Raw genomic sequence first — 13,853 nt, 5'->3', positions numbered from 1 at the left:
CTAGATAGATAGACAGATGATACACAGATCTCTATCTACATAGATTGACCTATATCTAAATACCTGCATCTATATATATATCGAGTAGAAAGGATAAAGCAAATACGGTAAAATGTTAACATTTATGGGGATTGGGGTAAATATAGGAATTCTTTATACTAATCTGGCAACTTTTCTCTAAGTCTGAAATTATATAAATATAAAATGTTAAACAAGGGACTTCCTCTTTTAGAGGAAGGGGTAGAGTAGTGGGCCAGAACCAAGAAAAGCCCCATTTATGTGGAGCCTACAGACAATTTAAAGTACGTGTGGAATTCCCTGGCGGTCCAGTGGTTAAGACTCCGCGCTCCCAATGCAGGGGCACGAGTTCCATCCCTGGTTGGAGAACTAAGATCCCGCATGCTGCACGGTGCAGTGGAAAAAATATATATATGAAAAGAAAAAGGAGGTCTTCACCCTCATCCTTGTTTAGTGTCACTGTAAACGTATGGATTTTTTTTGAATTCAGAGTGCTATACTTTCTGATGCCCAACTGTCCACAACATGGACACGCTTTAAGACGGTTCCTATGTCCTATGACACGTCCCATCACCCTTCGAATACTCCTTCTGGCTTTCTGGCACAATGTCAGTGCGTTTAAACAACTGACGTGGTCGGAAATCTCGAGCTACATTCCGAACATGTAGCAAATCAGAATCCTGCACAGGTGGAAAGGCCACCGAGGGTCAGCAAAGGAGACAGGATTCAGATGTACAATGTGACTTAAACGTTTTACCCTATCATGGCTGTCCTCAGCCCATTGCTGGACTGAGCCACGGGTCCCTCCTAGGTCCGGGGGGGAGGGGGAGGTGTGAATCATGGGTCCTAGCTCAAATCCTCCTGCCTCCGAAGTCTCCCAGCCCACCTGCATCTCTGCAGTACATCACGGTCTTATTTTCTTCCCACAACTTGCCCTGTCTGCACCGACCTTGTCCATACTTTCATAGTCACAATTTTAACGTTTCGTAGAGAAAAGTTAGATGCACCTGAAGCAACCCACAACTTCTGCGGGGAGGGTTTACAGCAGGGCCAGCGTGCAGCCCCCAAGATCTGGCCGCACTGCGGGTCACCTCAGGGTCTCTTGCCCCAACGTGTAAGGAGGGGACCATCTCCCTGTAGTGGCCCTTTCATCCAGCCCGTGCCACTGGCCGCAGGCATCCCCCGCTCTGGTTTGGAACCAGGTGCGTGGGCAGACTCACCTGCTCTGTTCTTTATTATGACTCAGCTGCAGCTGTGACTCCGCCACCCTCTTCTCCCCATGGCTCCCGCCCATGAAACCCTTGGTCGCAGCCCCCCGGGGCCCCATTCCCCACACAGGGCATGAGCTGGCTCCTTCCTCGTCCAGCTGGCAGCTCCCAGGGAGCAGGGCTGTGCTGGCATCCTGTGGCCCCAGCACCAAGCACAGGGCTGGCACAACCATGACAGCTAAAGGCACGAAAGAAACCACGGCAGCCAGACGGAGGCAGCGGCCTTTTTTGGGATAAACCACAGCACATCGTCTGGGTGCTGCGCCCCTGGAACGCGCCGGCTCCCGGCGCCAGCCCACGAGCAGGTCGACAACACAGCCGGCGTTTCAGTGGCTTTTCTTTAATACCCAGAAATCCAAAGTAAACACTGCTTAAAACAATTAAAAGGACAATAAAACATTGGCACACAAATTGGGGAAGAGGAGTCGGTTGCTTTAAAACAGCACAGCTCTGTGTCACATCCAGTTAGGACCTTAGGGTGTGTGGGGCTCTGGGCTCAGTGCTTGCATGAGGCCGTGTGGCTGTTCCGGGGGAACCAGAGCTGCAAGTAAGCTCCCCAAAACCAGTGGGGTGGGTTTCAAAGACACGCCACCCTGAGGACAATAAAAGGAGGCATTTCCCGGCCTTTGCCCGTCACCGCACAGGCGCCAACGGTCTTGCTGTCACTTAGTCCCTGAGGACGAGGGTCCCTCTTCGGGGGGGGAACCATTCACTGAAAATGGGGGTCAGTGGAGGAGGAAGGGTTCCAGAACTTTCCTCAATTAAGGACTAAAAGGGAAGCGTTTGCATTCCAAGGAGCCCCTGGCGAGAATCAAGAGAAGGCTGTGTCTCCTGCTCGTTACCCCAAGATGCTCCAGCCTGTGGCACCCCAGAGGGGACATCCCAGGCCCTGAAACTCGCGTCCTGACAACTACTGTCCCCGAGCCAACAGGGACGATGGGTGGATCCCCAGAGGAGTCTCCCTACCGCAGAGTTCACCCTGACTTCTGCCTGGAAACTGCTTCACCAACCCTCACCTCCACACCCGTCCAGGCCCCACTTGCAATTCTGAGTCAAGGGGGGAAAACGAGACGCATACAGCCCGAGGAGGTCCTTCGCGGGTGGGCGGAAGGCACACCTACACCTTTGCACCGATTTGAAAAAAAATAATTTGGAGACTAGATTGCATTCTCTGCTGGAGCATGGCCTTAAACAGTCAGCACGATGACACAAAAGTGCCTGTTAATACTTTTCCCACATATCTCATCATTCCTGTTACTCTCCTACTTGAAACACAGAGGGCTTGAAGTGGGCTCGCTGAACCCCGACCCCTATCCCCATCCCCGGACTAACCAATCCCGCCCCTCCAGGGCGTGGAACAGGCTGGAGCCGCCCACCTGGGCTGAAGACCCTCGAGACTTTTTTCCAAACCCCAACCTCACCTCCGTCATCCCCCCCCAGGGCCCCCAGGAGGCAGCAGCACCCTTGCCAGGCCCACCTGTGGACAAGGCAGGTGGATGGGTCTCCACCAGCCGCAGTCACTGTGATCCTACACGTGTAACGAAGGCGGCCCAGAATGTTCCAGCCCCGGCTCTTTTGTTGGTTCTTAAATGTCACTGCATCCCGCAGGAGACACCGTAATGCCATTTTCATTATTTCTTTCCCCTGCTGGGAAAACGGCTCTTCTGAACACATCCCCAGCCTGGCAGCTGCCTGAGCTGAGGCAGAATATGAAAGGGTTTTCTAAGTCTTGAGCTCCGGTATTCAATTTAATATTAACGACTTCCTCAGCAGCAATGATCTACAGCACGAAGGCGAAAATCAAACAGGAGATTTGAGCTGATGCTGGGTGAACTCAGGTGGGCGGCGTGTCATGAAAACCCCAGCTCGGGAGCCAGGGGTTGGGGGAGGGGGTGACCCAGCTAGATAGGACCTGCCTCAGACCCAGCCTACGAGTCCCCATTTCTCTCCCGAGCCAAGGTGGGTGAGGGCTAAAGAGCACGCGGACGGGGGATCGCATTTCCTTCAACAGGGTGCCCCAAAGGATGCCAACAGGGCTCCAGAAAGCTGGTACTCGGGGAGGAGAGAGGTGAACGCTTCACATCTCCCTGTTACAGGCTGAGCTGTGCCCACATGTTGAAGTCCTAACCCCCAGGACCTGAGAATGTGACAGTATTTGGTGACAGGGTCTTTACAGAGGTAATTAAGGTAAAATGAGGTCATTAGGGTAGACCCCAATCCAATCTGCCTGGTGTCCTTAAAAGAAGAGATTAGGACACAGACACATGGGGAGACACGTGAGGATGCCTGGAGAAGACGGCGTCTACAAGCCAAGGAGAGACGCTCGGAAGGTACCAACCCTGATGACACCTTGATCTCGACTCCAGTCTCCAGAACCGTGAGAGAATAAACGTCTGCTGTCTAAGGCCCCCGTCTGTGGCACTCTGTCATGGCGGCCCAAGCCAACTAAAACACCCTGCTTTCTAAAGGCTTTTTAAAAATGCATCCAACCCCAAACGGGAGGTCTGGGACCGGCCACTTCCTACCCGAAGGTGTCTACAACGCCGCGGCCACTCCAGAGGCATTGTAGAGCTGACTCCGACACAGCCCACTCGGCCGGAGCAAGAAATAAAGAAATGCCTCAGAAATCCTTCCTCCCTCGGACCGTGGCAGCTGGGTTCTCTGGGTCCCAGATGTCTGTGCAAAAGCTAAATGAAAACAGCACTGAGTGGCCGAGAAGCAGGGATGTGGGTGGACACTCGGTCACAGCGAAAGCTTCTGAGACTTAAGAGTGAAGTTTGTAAAACTGCAAAACGCTTTTTAGTAAAAAGCCCTCACTGCCGAGGAGAGCCCTACCCAGGAGATTCCCCGGGGACAGACAAGCCACTGCCAGGGCCGCAAAGCTCCCTCTCTGATCCCCTGTGGTGACTGACGGCTGTCAGCGAACGCCGGGCGCCCCCTCCCAGGGGTTCCGGCTTTTTTCTTTTCCATCCTTTGATCAACAAGGGGCAGCACCCCGGGACACCCCAGGTGAAGCCTGGCTGCAAACTCGAGCACTGGTGTTTGGAACCTGCATTTCAAGAGGCCGTCCACTGCAGAATTACAGGGGAAGGAGGTTAAGAGTATCAACCAGAAAGAGGTGGGGTGGGAGCGGGAACAACCGCGGGCTTGGAGGGGAGGCCGGGGCACCTCCCAAAGCACTGTCCCTGCCGCGGTCTCTGCTGCTCCCCGCCCGTCACTCCAGGTGCTTGTATTTGGTGAACAGGTTGTAAAGAACTCGCAGGGTGGATTTGAGGTCCAGGTTCACCACATCTGCAGAAGGAAACAGAGAGCCCGTTTGGTGGATGAGAGAGTGCGCCCCAAGCTTTGGTGCCCCAAGCACTTGGGAGACACGTGGGACACCCTCTGTGTCCCCAAGCGGGGCACTTCTGCCATCCCCCAAGATACAGACTGCCGTGAGAGCCCCCGGGCCGCTACCCGTGGGACGAGCACCTGGGACGGCGAGGATGCTTCTTCATCCCTTCTGGGATTTGCATTGGACAAGTCTGCGTGGTGTAGGGTCTACGACAACCGAGGACACTTACTGGGGACCAAACACCCACAGGCCATCCTGTGCCAGGACCACGGGCCTCCTGGGGCAGGGCAGGTGGGAGCTGCTGTCCCACCCCCTCAAGGTCAGGCACAGCGTGTGGCCCAGTAAGTCCCAACCGCCTTGTTTGGTGGGAAGGGGCTCTGTCCTCCTGGGAGTCAGGGACCTGGTTCTGCTCTCTTGCTCTGTGAGCTCAGACCAGGGGCTTGGGGAGGGCTGTGGGGATCACGGGTCACAGGACGGGATTCCCGTCCCCGGACGAGTGTTCAGCAGTGGCCGCTGAGCCTCCCAGGGGGTGTGTGTGCGGAGGACACCCCACCCAGAGTTCATGCCGTCACTGTAGGGCGGTGATTCCCAAAGTGGGGTCCCCGGACCAGGAGCGCTAGCGTCACCTGGCAACTTGTTACAGACGGGACTTGGAGGATCCATTCCACGGCCCCCAGATCAGAAGCTGTGTTGGAGGAAGCCACCCCGCCCCCGGGATTCAGATGCCCATTTGCATTAGGGATTCCTCGTATAGGTCATTTAACATAGGAGCCAGGTATGACAGCGAGGGGGGGCTCTGCGGGTCTCCACTGCCATTCAGACCTCATGGGGCATGACTGAGCCACGTCCCTGCTCACGAGCATCGCCCGGGCATCAGGACATCGACCCGGCAGGCATTAAACTGCAGTAAACCGCTAATATCCTTTCAAGACGTGAAGCGGCATCTCTAGCCCGAGCAATGGCACCTGGAGACGCAATTCAATCCTGAGGCCGTGGAGCAGAGGCCACGTCCTCCAAGTCAAGTGGTTACTAAAGAATCAGCCTGGATGGCTCTGCCGGCGCAGGCCTCTTGGTCCCCGAAACCCTGAGCACAGGGGACATGTGGCGCTGGGGTCCGCAGAGCCCAGCCTTTGAGCCACACGTGCGGGGCCTGAAGGGAGAGACATGGCTGGCCGGGCAGCCGCTCTAAGACCTGGGTCAGGGCGTTACCTTCGGGGCGAGCCTTGGGCTTCTTAAGGCCTCCATCCAGCATCAGCTCAAAGGCAAATGACACGTTGTGGACCTGCGGAGGAAGCCAGAGTTAGCACCGGGGCCACAGCTGGTCCCAGGCCCGCCCGCTGCCCCCTGCTTTCCTTCTAAAAGGACGGGATGGGACCAAGTGTGGACAGAGGGAGCCTTTGGAATAACTACGGCCACGAGGACAGGGGTGTCCTGGGCAGAGCGACAGGATGGGCAGAGGGAGGGTGAAGGAGTCTTTTGAGGGTAACACACATTCACCTGGTGGTCCTCACTCCCCTCACCAATGATCGGGGGCGGCTGGGACATGCAGGGACACGGGCACAAAGCCTGCCCTCCAGGGCTGGGGGTCCCCAGGTCCCGACACATCCACATGATGACAAATGACAGTGGCTTCCTTTTACAGATGAGGCAACCGAGGCTCAGAAAGGACAAGTCACCTCCCGAAGGTACCCAGCACCGTGCACCACCCCCAGCATAAAGCAGCCACCCCCCGTCTGCCAGAAGGGCCTCGAATGAGCTGAGTGTGACAGCTGCACTCTCGGCAGGACAGCGGTGGCCCCGGTAAGGGGCAGGCAACTGGACCCTGCTGGAACTGATGTCAGGCCGTGGGTGGCTGCAGCTGGGCTCTGGTCCTGGCCCTCACCTGCACGGCCCCAGAAAGGCGGACACATCCGCATCCCCACACGACCTCCCCCTCCAGCCCTCGGCCCGCAAGGATGCTCGAAGCTCGCGTTCTGCTAATGGCTGCCGCCGAGGTTAGCCACGGAGCCTTCTCTGCTGTGTTTAAAGTCCACCTGAACCACCTGATGCCGGTGATCAACCAAATCACAGGCAGCCAGACGTCTGCTTCGAGCAAAGGCTGGTGCGGGGCAGAGGACCAAAAACTAAAATACCTCGCCAGTGTCAGCGCTAGAAAGGACTTTAGGGCTCTTCATAATCGAATACCCTTTGAACAATAACATTTTCGTGATTTCACTGCAAATGCAATCAGAAACACGCTAACAAGTTTACCTGCCATGTGGTTTAATAATTAACCAGGAGAAAGACATCTGGCAAAATAACCCTCAGCTAGTCAAGCCCGCAAGAGCTTGGGGTGCGGCCGGGAAGCACCCAGGCCACGGTGGCACCGGGCCGCGCTCAGAGAAGCAAAGGAAGCCACGGGCTGCTGGCATTAAGAGGAGCCAGGCCCTGGCATGGGGGACATGGCCCAGAGCGGGCTGGGAGGGCTGCACATGACCAGAGGCTCTCGGGCCGTGCAGAGGCGGTGGGGAGACAGGAGCCAGGCTTCCAGAGCCCCACCTGCAGTGCCCGGAGCCGGCCGGGAGGGAGGGCTGCACTAGGCTGGGCCTCGAGCTGCGACGAGCATGGGAAATGGACGGGAGGGTCTGTCATCTCCCACTTTACAGAGGAGGTCCCGGGACTAAACAGATGAGGACATCCGTGCCAAGAAAGGCGCAAGGTTCAAGGAGATGGGGCCGGCACTCAGCCCACCCAAGTCTGGATTCGGAACCTGGGCCCTGTCTCCAAAAGCATCCTGCTTCCTCGGCCATCGGCTGCCAGCCATCCAGATCCCAGAATTCATACACACACCACAGGCTCTGAGTGGGGACAGAGTCAAGACGGCAAAGAGGGGGAAGTGCAACAAATCAGGTTAGACCTTCAGCCCAACGTGGGAACGGATGTCTTCCGTGGCCCCACCAGACCTGCAGGCTCCGCCCCCAGCGCAGGTGTGGAGTGTGGTTCAGTCCCTGAGGCCCCGCCCCTGCCCCAAGGAGAGAATAGCTGGGGGGGGGGGCACCCTTCCACGTCCCACTTCTCCGCAGCTGCTCAGCACAACAGTGATTTGTGCTTTTTTAAGTAACAATAATTTGTAGACTTTTTTTAAAGGTTTTATTTTACTTTATTTTATTTATAGATTTTTGGCCACACTGTGCCGCATTGGGGATCTTTGCTCCCTGACCAGGAATCGAACCCATGCCCTCTGCAGTGGAAGCACAGAGTCGTAACCACTGGACAACCAGGGACGTCCCAACAGTGGTTGTTTTTTTTTTTTTTTTTTTTTTTTTGCGGTACGCGGGCCTCTCACTGCTGTGGCCTCCCCCGTTGCGGAGCACAGGCTCCGGACGCGCAGGCTCAGCGGCCATGGCTCACGGGCCCAGCCGCTCCGCGGCATGTGGGATCTTCCCGGACCGGGGCACGAACCCGTGTCCCCTGCATCGGCAGGCGGACTCTCAACCACTGCGCCACCAGGGAAATTGCCCCCCATCCTCCTTCCATTCTCTCTCAGAGCCATGCCTCACCATACACAACTCCTCTGCCCTGGCAGAGAAGCATCCCCAGAGCCCAGCCCCACGGACTGGGCACAAAGAACAGCAAACAGCTCCTGCTGAGGATGTGAGGTCACCTCCCTGACCGTGATCCCAGAGTGTGACACACCCCCCGGCCTCGAGCTGAACCCCAAGGCCCTACACTGCTGCTACGAGCCAGCCCACGGGCAGGACCCTAAGTCCTTCCTCTCTGCAATGCAAAGGATTTCCAAAAACCTGGCCAGGTGAGAGAAGAGTAGAGGGTCCCGAAAAGGAGTGGGCTTTTCCAGCTCTGCCCCTGCTGACTGTGACCCACCCCCCACCATAGTCCCAGCCCCCGTGCGAGGTCCCGATTCCTCGCCAGGGTAGGGAGTCAGACGAGGAGACAGAAGGGAAAGCGCCTTGAAACTGCAAAGCCCTTTCTGGGATTTGCTTCTAGGAATAACCTCCAAGTCTCCAGGACACACTCCACCCCCAGAGAGAGGGACGCTGTGGAATCTTCCAGAAGGTGAGTGACAGGCCCAAGGGACCCAGCAAAGTGGCCAGCACAGAGCAAGGCTCAAACGGTGGGCCTAAAACAAGAAGCCGTCGGTGGTACCCATGCCTCTGAGACAGTTCAAAGGGGCCGTTCATTTGTTTGCAGGAACCTACAGGGTCGGAGACGTCTGGTCTCGTCTTTTTAAAATCCAGTACAGGGCGCTTCCCTGGTGGTGCAGTGGTTAAGAATCTGCCTGACAATGCAAGGAACACGGGTTCGAGCCCTGGTCCGGGAAGATCCCACATGCTGCGGAGAAACTAAGCCCGTGCGCCACAACTACGGAGCCTGCGCTCTACAGCCCATGAGCCACAACTACTGAGCCCACGTGCCACAGCTACTGAGCCTGTGCTCTAGAGCCTGCGAGCCACAACTACTGAACCCGCGTGCCACAACTACTGAAGCCCGCACGCCTAGAGCCCGTGCTCCGCAATGAGAAGCCACCTCAATGAGAAGACCGCGCATCGCAACGAAGAGTAGCCCCTGCTCACCGCAACTAGAGAAAGCCCACGTGCAACAACAAAGACCCAATACAGCCAAAAATAAAAAACAAATAAATAAATTTATTTTAAAAAATAAAATCCAGTGCAGTTGTTTAAAAACCCAAGCCCACGACGCATCCCTGATTTTGCTCACTCAGCCTCCTGCTGCTGCTGCAAAGATTCCCAGCGCCTCACAGTCTTGGCCCAGGAATGCTCCATGACGGTCTCTCTGCACATGTCACCACTGCCTGGCCACATTTGGACGAGGTGCCTGGGAGCTCGGGCACTGGGACCAGCCTGAAGTGGGTTCAGGTCTGTGCAACGGGGAAAGGCCATCACCTGTGAGGTGGTCGGGAAGACCTGGAGGTTAATAACCACCATGGCTCACGAGGAACCTCCCAGCGGTGGCATGATGCCACGACTCCCTGTGGGGAGGAAAGCAGAGAATCTGGGAGCTGGGGGCTAACGTGGCCAGAGAAGGACCCTCCAGAAGGCCCCTTCCGAGGAGAGCTCCAGCGGCCCTTGGGTCCCCTCCTCGAGGGTCGATGGGCCAACACCACGCTGGGCACGGTCCCCTACAGCAGCCTTCCCTTCCTGGCTCCCGATCAGAGGCAAAGGTGGACCGAACAGGCCTCACACCTCCCAGGCCAGAGAGCGACTGACAGAGACTTTCATCCCGTCTCAAAGGGAAGGAGATCGAGTTGGGAGGGGACGCCCCTGCCCCTGCACCGAGCCCGTCCTGGAAAGAAGCCCAGCTCCAGACGGCCTGACTAAATTCACCCTTCTTGCCAGCCTTCGTACACATCTGAACAAAGAAAAGATCTCTCCAAAACAACGTTTCTGCAGCCAGCCACGTGGCCGGGAAATGCAAGATGAGCCCCGTCACCCAACTGTCTTGTCTTCTTGCTTCCTGACCGGCCCCGCAGAGCCCTGTGCATCCCCGCTCACCGCTGACGCAAACCTGCCAGGACCTCGCTGATCTGCTCTGATTCCATCTCAGCAGGCAAGACGGCAGCGGCATTTGGCCGCGAGCAAACCGCGCTCGAGGTGCCAGAAGTGGGCAGATTGATCAACACTGGCCCTGCTTCCATGTTTCTCTGAACTGCTGCCACCTGCTTGCATTGTCTGTCTCCCCAACTCACGGTCTAGCGCTTCGGGAAAATAAAATGACAGATGCTCTCGAGTTCAAGCAATACGGCCAGTCCACGAGCCAAATTTCTAAAAGCAACGCGCTAAATACTGCTGGGATGGCTGGACCTCGGGAAGCCCTGGCAGGAGGCAAACCACCTGGTCACAAGGGCATCCCAAATGTGAAGGTCATGCCCTTTGACCCGGACAATCCTCTTTGAGGGATTTTCCTAGAAAACAATCCACAGGAATGAAAAAAATATACACACACATACATATGTGTGTGTGTACCTATTCAAGACAATGCCTTATTGTTTTGTTTTTAAATACTTTTTAATAGATTATTTATTTTTGGCTGCGTTTGGGTCTTCATTGCTGCGCGCGGGCTTTCTCTAGCTGCGGCGAGCGGGGGCTACTCTTCGTTGTGGTGCGCACGCTTCTCATTGCGGTGGCTTCTCTTGTTGCGGAGCATGGGCTCTAGGTGCACAGGCTCAGTAGTTGTTGCACGTGGGCTCTAGAGCACAGGTTCAGTAGTTGTGGCGCACGGGCTTAGTTGCCCTGCAGCATGTGGGATCTTCCTGGACCAGGGCTCGAACCTGTGTCCCCTGCATTGGCAGGCGGATTCTTAACCATTGCGCCACCAGGGAAGTCCCTGCCTTATTGTTTTAATAGTGAAAAAGAAACAAGTTGATCGCCCAAAAGTGGGGAACAGGGAGACTGTGACCTCAGAGCCACTCCATAGACTTTGTGCTGCCACTTAAGATGGTATATATAGGAAGTTCTTGAAGCGGCGGGAAAACCAGACAGAATGTCTGTGTGTCATGAACAGGGTAGGGATTTGCAACTCTACTGACCTTTGGCCACAATGATTAAAACCAGCATCGTGCCGGGGGAAAGACCCGAAGAGAACGAGGCACACGACACCTGGATGCGTCAGGCGCTGCCCACGGGTTTCCTTCCTTTCCTGAGGGTCACGTCTAATTGCAATACCATTTTCTGGGCAGTACTTATTTTTCGGAGAATGCAGCTAGACTCCAGAAAGAGTGGTCGGGGGATTCTACACTGTGCCCTTGGACGAGCGCATCCCGGGCCACTCCCGGGATGGAGACCACGCATGCACGTACCTTCTGATCGAAGCTGTCCGGGGTCAGGTAGAAGTTGTGCAGGGGTACGAAGTAGTCTTCCAGAAGCCCCATGAGTAGAACCAGGTACACGCCATCTGCAAACTACAGAGGGACACGTGGGGATGTTTCTGGGCCACGCACGGAGTCAGTGAATGATCTGCAGCCCCTCGAAAGGAGGAGAATGTTTTAAAGTAAAAAAAAATCCATCCCTTGCTGAGGAGAGCGAGCCTGCAGTCAGGTGAAGGACGAGGGTGCAAAGCGCGCGCTCGGGATTGGATGTGACGACCTGTGTGTTTGGGATGGAGTGCCGCTGCGTGGAGAGAAGCAGACCACTGACCCTGGGGATAACGCTAGCTCCCAACTCTCTGGGTTGTCGTGGGTACCCTGCGGGGCGGGAGGGGGAGGGGTGGAGCAAGGAGCACCCGGCACGCAGGGAGCGCTCCAGCAGGGAGCGCTCCAGCAGCGAGCGCAGCGAGCAGGGGCCTGAGGGCACGGTTAATCCACAAGCTGCAGGGCGCCCTAGGCTTCGGTTTGGGGTTTGCTGCCCCGTTCTGCTTGCTCGCTTTGTCAGCTGCCTGAGTTCCTCCTTCTAGCGGTATTCGCAGCATGGGAAGAGACCCTCCCGTGCCCCGGTGACGACGGGCTTCTGCGTGCACCCGGCACGCGGGTCCGTCCTAGCTGGGCCCTAATCAGGAGGCTGCAGCCTTACCCCACACCCCCAGCCCCTCAACCTGCTACCCGGCCCAGCACCACCTTCCATGCACGGGAGGGGCCCAGGAATCTAGAGCCAAAGACTGCGCTCTTTGCCGGGGCCCCTCACCCCACTCCACTGCCCACCGCCCAATGAGCCAGGACAGGGAGCAACTGCTCCTTTTACAGATAAAGTGATGGAGACCAATGAGGGCAGGACAACTTGCCAGAGGAGAGGAGGGGACCAAGGCTCAGGAGGCAGAGCCTGGTCTCTGGGACATGGACCAGCCCCACCCCCCAGCCCCCGGGGCGGGGCAGGGGGGGCAGGACCCGCCCATCCTCCCAGAGGGCAGACATGGTATCTCTGAGGCCTCCTGCAGATCGAGGACTCGTGAGGACCCCAGCCTCCAGATTCTGGAACTGTGTGGTCCAATATGGTAGCCACTGGCCACACGTGCCTAGTGAAATTTTTTACGAAATTTTTTTTTAACTTATTAATTTATTTATTTGGCTGCAACGGGTCTCCGTTGAGGCATGCGGGATCTTTCGTTGCAGCACACGGGCTTCTCTCTAGTTGTGGCGCGGGCTCAGTAGTTGCGGCATGTGGGATCTTAGTTCCCCTGACCAGGGATTGAACCCGCTTCCCCTGCATTGGAAGGTGGATTCTTAACCACTGGACCACCAGTGAAGTCCCTTTACAAACTTTTTTGAATGATGTTGGCTTATTTCGGTAAAACGTACATAACACGAAATGTACCATTTTAACCATTTGCCAGCGGGCGTTTCAGTCATATTTTGTACAGTCACGTTGTTATGCAACCAACCTCCAGAACTCTTAAGTTTCAATTTAAAAAAATTTAAATAAAATACAAACTTCAGCTCGTCAGTCACACAGGCCCCATTTCAAGTGCTTGACAGCCACACGTGGCCAGTGGCTACTGTGTCGCATGGTGTAGTGATAGGACGTTTCCATCACTAAAGAAAGTTTCACTGGCCAGCCCTGGGCTAGAAGGCTGCCACGCAGGACAGCTGGACAGCTGCAAGGGGCCGACACCCAGGAGGCTTTCAGCTTCCTGAGACCAGCAACCGCAGAGGTAAAAAGAGAACCTGCAGAAGCGAGGACGTTTTTATTAAAGGCAACAGTGGCAGCTCCCTCCACCATCACAGCCAGGCGGCCGAGGATAAAAAGTCAAAATCCCAAGCCTCCAACGTCAGAAAGCCCTGCCCTCTGGAAGGGGAAGGGGACGCTGAGAAACGGCCCAAGGCAGACAGACACGATCATAACGTGTGAACGGGCAGGTCCTTCCTGGGCAGAGCGCTCCAGACCCTGGTTTAACGTGATCTGATTGACCCTTTGCCTGCGCGTCACGAGGTTCACGCTTCCACGCCATGCAGACGTCACCTACTCAGCTCCTGTTCTGGCCGACAGTGCTGGTGGAATGTTCTGGCAGCTCTTGCCCCCTCCCCGGCGACACTGAGCCAGCGCACCCCCAAAACCGCTCTCTCACCAACACTGAGCCATTTCCAGGGATACAGAAGAATCCAGCCCCATCACCTGCCGGGAGGCGTGGGGAATGGGTGTTGAGGTGCCAAGATGCCTGGAGAGCCTTTGCTGATTTCTAAGGCATCTTCTAACCCACCCTGGGACCCCCGTGTCACAGGAGTGTGGGAGAGATGGTCACGCAGAAAGGAAGGCAGGGGAGGGATGGGGTACCAGGAGGGTGAGGGC

General features: G+C 56.3%; 1 protein-coding gene across 4 annotated transcripts in view; it reads right to left on the bottom strand.

Annotated features, from left to right (window-relative positions):
- Nucleotides 1-1,621: 1,621 nt before the first annotated feature.
- Nucleotides 1,622-13,853, bottom strand: part of PARVB (parvin beta) — a 110,134-nt gene continuing 97,902 nt past the window's right edge. For all 4 annotated transcript variants that reach the window (XM_060025800.1, XM_060025802.1, XM_060025801.1 and 1 more), the window contains 3 exons: nt 11,435-11,536; nt 5,830-5,902; nt 1,622-4,577 (listed from right to left, as the gene is read on the bottom strand). In XM_060025800.1, the coding sequence (XP_059881783.1) occupies nt 4,501-4,577; nt 5,830-5,902; nt 11,435-11,536 (252 nt within the window). In that variant the 3' untranslated portion in view covers nt 1,622-4,500. The remainder of the gene's footprint in view (nt 4,578-5,829; nt 5,903-11,434; nt 11,537-13,853) is intronic.

Source organism: Delphinus delphis, chromosome 11 (assembly GCF_949987515.2).
Source record: "Delphinus delphis chromosome 11, mDelDel1.2, whole genome shotgun sequence".
In the NCBI taxonomy this organism is placed as follows: domain Eukaryota; kingdom Metazoa; phylum Chordata; class Mammalia; order Artiodactyla; family Delphinidae; genus Delphinus; species Delphinus delphis.
This window is presented reverse-complemented; position numbering and strand designations above follow the sequence as displayed.